The sequence below is a fragment of the Haliaeetus albicilla genome, chromosome 4, assembly GCF_947461875.1.
Source record: "Haliaeetus albicilla chromosome 4, bHalAlb1.1, whole genome shotgun sequence".
Lineage (NCBI taxonomy): Eukaryota > Metazoa > Chordata > Aves > Accipitriformes > Accipitridae > Haliaeetus > Haliaeetus albicilla.
This window is the reverse complement of record NC_091486.1, coordinates 43,985,204-43,993,280: the sequence shown is the minus strand read 5'-3', so window position 1 is coordinate 43,993,280 and position 8,077 is coordinate 43,985,204. Positions and strand designations below refer to the sequence as shown.

The window sequence follows — 8,077 nt, the reverse complement described above, 5'->3', positions numbered from 1 at the left end:
TGGGATACCCCCAGATTTGGGAAGCGTGCACATGGTCTCTTGTTCTGCCAAATCCCTCCAGCCCCTCTTTGTTCCCCATGTTCTCCTCCTGGACTTCTCCCCAGCTCCTACAAACCCCAGTACCTTTCCAAAGCAGTTCTACATTGCTCTCCTACATCTACTGCCAGCTTTCCTCTGGGAAAAACCACCTGATTTACCTCTTTCCACCCACTGGGGTAGACTTTGTGTCAGAGGTGGAGCAAGACCTAGAACAGCTTTAAGCAAACAGACTTCGTAAGGCATCTCCTGCAAGGGAGAGTCAGGCTTGGGGCACTGCACAAGTTTCAAGCCTAAAAACCAGAAACCCTTCAGGAGTGTCTCTGGCACTACCGAATGCAGCAGCGAGGGGGCTGTGAATGTCCTACCTGAGTTCCAGGTCCCCGAATCAGGTGCCTGGAGCTGTACTGAACAAGAGGCAAAACCATACAGCTATACCTGTTTTCTCCCTGCTCACTTGCCTTGGCTTGCTCATCACCTGCTGTACACAGACTTACAGGGGTCTTGGTGGGAAGGGACTTCTGCAGGTCTCCACTCCAACCTCCCACCTGGAGCAGGAAAGGCACAAGGCGTCAAAGTGGGTCAGCAGGGAGGTTAATCTGAAGCACAGGATCCAGCGGGTGAACAACGCAGGATGTCACTGGGGCTGTCCCTGCCTGTTCACCTGCAGGCAGGAAAGCTTTGAGATGTGTTGGTCAAGCACTCAAAGCAGGGTGCAGCAGGGACTTGGACAACGGAGTGTACAGATATTGAAAGAGATGGCAGCTCAGGCAGAAGAAAATAATCTCCCTGCTGCAAAACTGGCCCACTTGGACAAGTCAGTTTACCTGGAGATTGGCTGCCTGCTCTGTGGCCATGGGGAAGGTTGCTGTGGACATCCCTGGGTCCAGATTTCACCAGCTGTGAAACTCAGCTGTGCAGCTCTATCAAAGCAAAAGGCAGAAATGAGCATCTGTGGGTTTATACCAGTTTGCCTGTATCCATCTCTCCTGCAAAGACAGGGCTGGGAATAAGTGATGGGTGAAGGGAGAGACGCTGGCTCATGTGCTCTGCGAGAAAAGTGCCTAAACCCAATCAGGACAGAGTAGGGGTAAACCTTCACCCAGCAAAAACTGGTAGAGCTGCCTTGTCTTTGATGATATTCATCATCTCCACTGTGAGGACTTCTCACAGCCCCTTGTACAATAGCTGGGGGGGGTGAAAAGTCTGTTACCAGCTTTCAGCAGGGCACTGATTTTTGGCTGTCCAGTGTCAGAGTATCCTTAGAGGTAAGTCTGACCATGATGGCCCAAGCTCAAGGACAAGAGATGGCAGAAAGGAACCCTCTTGTCCATTTCAGAAAGCATGGAGATGCTCAAGCTGAAAAGGAAAAAAATAACTCATCTCTAGTATCAAAACAAGTCCAGCATGTAATTGAGGATTTGTGCTCAAGACACAGCGCTCAGCAGAGTGACAACATCCCCTTCCATCCCAACTCCCTGCCAAGGAGCAATGAGAGCAGGGCTGTCCTGCGGGGACCAGATGAGCCATGGGTGCCCTTCCTGATGAAGCACCCAAGGGAAGTGGTGGCAGCATGCACAGCCTCTGGCGACAGCCCCAGGCAAGGCAAGCTAAGGAGTTCAGTTCAGCCTGGGGGAGCCCAGGAGCAACAGCAGATGGAGGCTGAACAAGAGACTAGGCTGCAGCACAGGTCCAAGGCCCATCTGGGAGACAGGACTGGGGACAAGGCTATCTGCAGCATAGGTCCAAGGTCCACCCATGCGCAGGGAGGTTAGAGAGACACAGAGATAGACACAGCTAAGGGTACAGCCTAAGACTGAGCCAAAGTGCTTGGGGCTGAGCTTAAATAGACCCCACAGAGCCATGAGCAGAGGGTGAGGTTGGCTGGGGCCACTAAGTCCCGTGGGTGCTCGCAGAGCCCTGGCAGATGGTTCACCAACACCCCTCACGCAGGGAGGTATCTCTTATGAAGTGCTGTGGGTGCTGCAGGTCACCATGGGGCTGTCAGGGTGACACAGAGCCAGGGCAGGGACATGGCATGGGGTCTTGGAGCTGGGACAGAGATGGGGAGTCACCAAGATGCCCCAGAGGCTGGGTGGGGAGGGGGGTGGGAGTCAACGCTGAGGATTCCCAGAGCTGTGGGTAGTTATGGACCCCAGGGTCACAGGCAGGCAGGGTTTGGGGGAATGAAGGGGAGCAAGATCCAGGGGACCCATGGGGGCAAGACCCTGCAGCGCCTGAGGGCCAGGGCAACGAGATGATGAGCTGGGAGTCAAGGGGAACCTCGGCACAGGCAGGGCCCACACTGATGTAACACAGCCTCACAGCCTATCCTGGATGGGCCTCAGGACAGGGCTGGAAGTGCGGCCATCTCCCCGGCAGCACTGGCGAGGAGCTGCCTTGCTCACCCACAAGCGATGCCAATCCCCGAGGAGACAGCAGGCTGGGAATTATGTGATGGTTGAAAGCAGGACATAAATAAATGAAGAAATCTGATTATAGAGGAAGAAGTTGGGCAGAGACTGGTCACAAGTTAGCGAGCAGTGCCGAGCCCTGCCCCGTCAGCAGAGCATTGCAGGGACTAACCCTGCAGGTGACAGCAATGGTTTTCTGCCTACCCTGCCCTCCAAGCTGGCCCAGAGTGGCAATGGACACGGCTCTGCAAGGCAGCACAAGGCAGCACTAAGCCTCCACTTGCTCCCTTTCTTGGAGGATTTTCTTTTCTATCAGTGAGACCCCAGCCCAGGGAGTGTGGTCCTAGGTACTTGGGGGATGCCTGGTGTGGGGCACAGCCATCCCTTCTCACCCTGACATCTCCTTGAACCTTCTTCTCTCCCCCTATTTGTTTCAACGAGGCATTCCCAATACCTCAAAGCTCGGTCAAGAGCTGTGCGTTTAAAAGCCAGAGTCTCTGGTTCATTCAGAGGTTCCTCTGCAGTTTTCTGCTCCTTGACCAACACAGGAGGTCAGGTTGGCCAGGCAGATGGATCTTTCCAGATGCAAAGCAAATTTGCTCTGAATGCTTCCTGAAGCAGAGTGGTTTCTCCAGCGTTCCTGTTGGCAAACACCAAAAGCAAAACCCAAAAAGAAGAGGAAACAAAACTGCCCACATGGTTTCCAGCAACTGTGCATTGCAGTGGTATGGAGACGGGAGCAGCTTCTACAGAGAAGATGCTTTAAATGTGATACCTGGAGATGTCAGCAGTGTCAGCAGCCTTTCCCAGAGTCTCCAGTGAGCCCTGGGTGAGACTGGGGACTTGTTGGTCCTCATAACACGGCACCGTGGGACAAGCAATGATGGCAGAAGGGAGAAAGCAGCTTTCCTTCAGCATTACCCAGCCCCATCTTGTGGCAAGGATCAGTAAAACCTCCAAGAGCAGCAGCAAGGTTCCCCACCACCACGTCTCAGGGTGCTTTCCAGGATGTGTCTTCTCCTGCCCGATGGTTAAGGCATCCCCTCTCCTCCAGGACCCCCAGTCCCAGCTGCAGGCAGGAGTGGTAGGGTTGGCCCGAGCCACAGCCGGCCAGCTCCGGTGCGTGCATGAGGAACGTGTCCTCGGCTGCTGTTACCTGAGCCCGTGAGCCTGCTGTGGGGTTTGTGCAAACAGGCTGGGCACCTCTTGAGGGCAGAAGCACAAGCTGGTGAGTTATCCCCCATCTCTTCTCTTTGCCACCTCATTGTGGCCTCCATTCCCAGTCCATCTTTCATTTTGGGAGGCCATCAATTTAGTTCACTCCTGTCCTTGCTGAAAGAGGCCCAGGGAGCTCTGCCGCAAGCCGACAGCAACAGTGAGAAGCACCAGGCAGATGCCGTTCTCTCTGCAGAGAGTGACAGGGATCCTCTCTGGGCCAAGCAGCTGGTGGCATCACAAAGAGTGGCAAATGCATATGGGGGTTTGTGGACCTTCACCATCCACTTCTTCAAGAACAGTGAGAATCCAGACAGGGATGGGATCACTCAAAGGTGCAAAACCAACCCAAATCAAAGGCCCAAAGCATGTGGCAGGAAGCGTTTTAGATGGGGAACTGGAAGCTGTCCCAGCTCATGAGTTCCCATACAGCTGGAGAAGGAGGCAGATCTTGATTTCCACCTCTTTGCCTTTGTAAATCTTGAACGGTGTGGATAGCCAGACACCGGGGCCTTTGTTGTAAGAGCCTGCCCATGCCGGGTACCAACCAATCTCGAGGGGAGCGGTGGTCTTGCAGAGGCCAGGGTGGCACACAGGCTGCATCCTTCACATCTGCTTACATGGCGGCTGATGGAAAGCGAGACGACGGACACAACGCGGCCGGTGTCCGGTCACATCCTATCGCAGCAGCAGAACAAGGAATAAGCAGTTCATCTGCAGCGAGACGTGGGCTTGTTTCCCCAAAGCTCAAGCCCCGGACATCCCAATCCTCTTGACTCACGGACCCACCGGGCGGGGGGAGTGCGAGGGGCTTTGGCACGCGGCCTCCCATCCATTTCGGCCGAGGGGTCAATGCCCGAGGAGCCACCAGGGACACGGGCGCATCCGTGCCATTGTCCCACCACCCGTTCTCCTCCCAGCACCTCTGCGCTTGCTGAGGGAACAACATTTGCCAGGGAAGTGACTTTCTAGGCGCCAGGCAGCCAAGGTTTGCCGCGTGCGGGACAGGCCAGGATCTCCTCTCTCCTGGCGCTGCCTGCCCCCCCTGCCAGCTCTGCCTGTACCGGGACTACTCCAAGGCAAACTTGGTGCCAGAGAAAGAGCAAGGCTCCCTATCTCGCCCCTCGACCTCCCACCCCTTGGCATGCTTGTCTGCGAGGCAACGGGCTGCCTGCCTGCCTGCCTGCCGCCTGCCTGCTAACAGCCTCCCTGCCTGCCTGCCTGCCTGCCGCCTGCCTGCTAACAGCCTCCCTGCCTGCCTGCCTGCTAACAGCCTCCCTGCCTGCTAACAGCCTCCCTGCCTGCCTGCCTCCCTGCCTGCCGCCTGCCTGCTAACAGCCTCCCTGCCTGCCTGCTGCCTGCCTGCTAACAGCCTCCCTGCCTGCCTCCCTGCCTGCCTGCTGCCTGCCTAACAGCCTCCCTGCCTCCCTGCTAACAGCCTGCCTCCCTCCCTGCCTGCCTCCCTCCCTCCCTCCCTGCCTGCCTCCCTGCCTGCCGCCTGCCTGCTAACAGCCTCCCTGCCTGCCTGCTGCCTGCCTACTAACAGCCTCCCTGCCTGCTAACAGCCTCCCTGCCTGCCTGCCTCCCTGCCTGCCGCCTGCCTGCTAACAGCCTCCCTGCCTGCCTGCTGCCTGCCTGCTAACAGCCTCCCTGCCTGCCTCCCTGCCTGCCTGCTGCCTGCCTAACTGCCTGCCTGCCTCCCTGCTAACAGCCTGCCTCCCTCCCTGCCTGCCTCCCTCCCTCCCTCCCTGCCTGCCTCCCTGCCTGCCGCCTGCCTGCTAACAGCCTCCCTGCCTGCCTGCTGCCTGCCTGCTAACAGCCTCCCTGCCTGCTAACAGCCTCCCTGCCTGCTGCCTGCCTGCTAACAGTCTCCCTGCCTGCTAACAGCCTCCCTGCCTGCCTGCTGCCTGTCTGCTAACAGCCTCCCTGCCTGCCTCCCTGCCTGCCTGCTGCCTGCCTGCTAACAGCCTCCCTGCCTGCCTCCCTGCCTGCCGCCTGCCTGCCTGCTAACAGCCTCCCTGCCTGCCTCCCTGCCTGCCTGCTGCCTGCCTAACAGCCTCCCTGCCTGCTAACAGCCTCCCTGCCTCCCTGCTAACAGCCTCCCTGCCAGCCTCCCTGCCTGCCTCCCTGCTGCCTGCTGCCTGCCTAACAGCCTCCCTGCCTCCCTGCTAACAGCCTGCCTCCCTCCCTCCCTGCCTGCCTCCCTCCCTCCCTCCCTGCCTGCCTCCCTGCCTGCCAACAGCCTCCGTGGCCTGCCTGCTGCAGGCGCGGCGGGGGCGTGGCCGGCGCGGCGGAGGCGTGGCCGGGGGCGGGGAGACCCGCCCCCTCGTAGCCGCCCCGCCCTCTCGTAGCCGCCCCCGCCCGGGCTTCTGCTCCCCCCTCTCCTCCCACTGCCGTGACGTCATCTTTCAGCGCCCGCCCCGCCCCCTTCCGTCGCGGCGGGGGACGGCCGCGTCTCCTCGGCGCCGCCATGTCCTTGTGGCTGGCCAAGCTGGGCCCGGCCGCCGCTGCCGCCGCCCGGGGCCGCCTGGGGAGCGCCGTCGTGCCGGCGGTGAGCGGGGCCGGGGTAGGGGGAGGTCCCTGCGGCTAGCTGCCGTTCCCCTGGCTGCGACGGCCGCCCCTCAGCGCGACCGGGCGGGCTCACCTTGGGGTGCCCGGGCCGCTCCGGCCTCCCCGCGGGGCCGGCGGCGGGGCGGGCAGGTGGGCTGGGCTGGTAGCGCCCTCTCCCCTCCCGTGAGGAGCGGGGATGGGCCCCCGAACCGGCCTCCGCTGCCAGCAGCGTTCTGTGCTCGGGGTGGGGGGGGCCGTGTCTGCGGGGAGCGTTGGGGATGGCCCTGCGGCGGGGGTTTGGGGGCTGGGCTGCTCCTTAGACGGGGACGTTCCCAATGAGCGAATGGAGGGGCTTTGGGGAGGAGGCGAGATTTAAGATGGAGAGAGGCACAAATATCTGAGACCAGGGTGCGATGACCCAGTGACCTTCAGCTTGTGAATGTGATCTTTGGCGGTGCAAGCGGAAGAATGTGAAATAAAAATAAAACCTCACGTGTGTAAGTGAGGTCACTACATCGCTCAAAATAAGGCTTATTCAGTTTTTACCGAGGTCTCTGAGCAGCTTAGCTGAGCGGGGCTGAGTAAAGTACTGCCTTCAGCTTTACAGGCCAGGTGGATATTTCTTTCCACCTTTGTCCAGGAACTGTGTTGTGCAGAAATGAAGCTGTAGCTGTCTCCTGAGAGACTGGGAGAGGGTTTAATTTTAATATTTACCCAACAACAAACAAAGAAAAATGCAAGCAAAAGCCTGCTGTAGGATCTCCCTTGGGAACGCATGTCATGTCATGTGTCTGTGGTCCTCAGTAAGTCTAGGAAGTTTTAGTCATTGTGTAGGTTCAGAGCAGAGTTCTGGCAGAGCAGTCCTGCTTCAGGGTTTAAATGCGCTGAAAATTGTTTCGTGGTTTCTGTCTTCTCAGCCTTGCGTTTCATAAACAGCTTCTCAGCCTAAATACCGCTTCAGTTGCTAAGCTGAAATGGCAGTGCTAACTTTATTGTATGAAAATTCCTTGTGTTAGATGTTTGAGTGTGTATCTTCCTGCATGTGCAGAAGGTCTGAAAAAGCTGCACTTTGAGCATGCCTAGTTCAGCTAAGAAAACTAAAATACACTAATTTTGTTTTCTTTCAGGCAAGAATTCATATCAGCCCTGAGCAGAATTTGCAGTATGGTTGGCTGGCTTACATGTTGGGAGACAGAGCTACAAAAAAGTTCACTGAATACAGCAAAATCTTTACAGTGGAGGGAAACTTATCTTCTGGGAAGGGCAAGCTTGCACAACAAATAGCAGAAAAACTAGGTACATCTTGTTTTATATATTTCTCTAACAGTTAATAGAATTTAACAGTGGAATTGTCATTCTTGTGTAAAGAAAGTCAGTTCACCAAACCAGCAATTCTTGACTAGCAAATTATTAGTTTGGCAATGCCACAGTTGATGTGGAGGGCTTATAGATAAGGGGAGAATAAAACGTTGGTGAGGCTTGAGATGAGGACAGGATGTTTGTCAGCTCTGTGGATACTTGTGTAGGTATGATTTGTTGTGAATGACATTTCAGTTCTAATGAAGTCACTTTGCTCACTGAGCTCCTAGCTCTGGTGGAGTCACTGAGCACCCTGAGAGGTAGGATTTTCTGCATGGGCGTATGCAGTGCATCAAGGTGATTAGAGGATTGGTGGCAAAAAGATTCTACTTAGAATGATAGCTCAGCTCTCACTCAGGAGGTGAAAGGTGGCAATACTTCAAATTAGGGTTCGTCTGCCCTTTGCGATGTGATTGACCAAAGGATTTTGTGTTGTTTTCAAGAGCTGTTTGAAGTACAGCTATATATTTAATGAGCTGAATAGATGTTTACTGTAAATGAAC

The 8,077-nt window shown here is 56.5% G+C and overlaps 1 protein-coding gene across 1 annotated transcript in view; it reads left to right on the top strand.

Annotated features, from left to right (window-relative positions):
• Positions 1–6,065: 6,065 nt before the first annotated feature.
• Positions 6,066–8,077, top strand: part of NDUFA10 (NADH:ubiquinone oxidoreductase subunit A10) — a 43,304-nt gene continuing 41,292 nt past the window's right edge. Inside the window, exons 1-2 of the mRNA XM_069782195.1 lie at positions 6,066–6,216; positions 7,343–7,511. Coding sequence (XP_069638296.1) covers positions 6,136–6,216; positions 7,343–7,511 — 250 coding nt within the window. The 5' untranslated portion in view covers positions 6,066–6,135. The remainder of the gene's footprint in view (positions 6,217–7,342; positions 7,512–8,077) is intronic.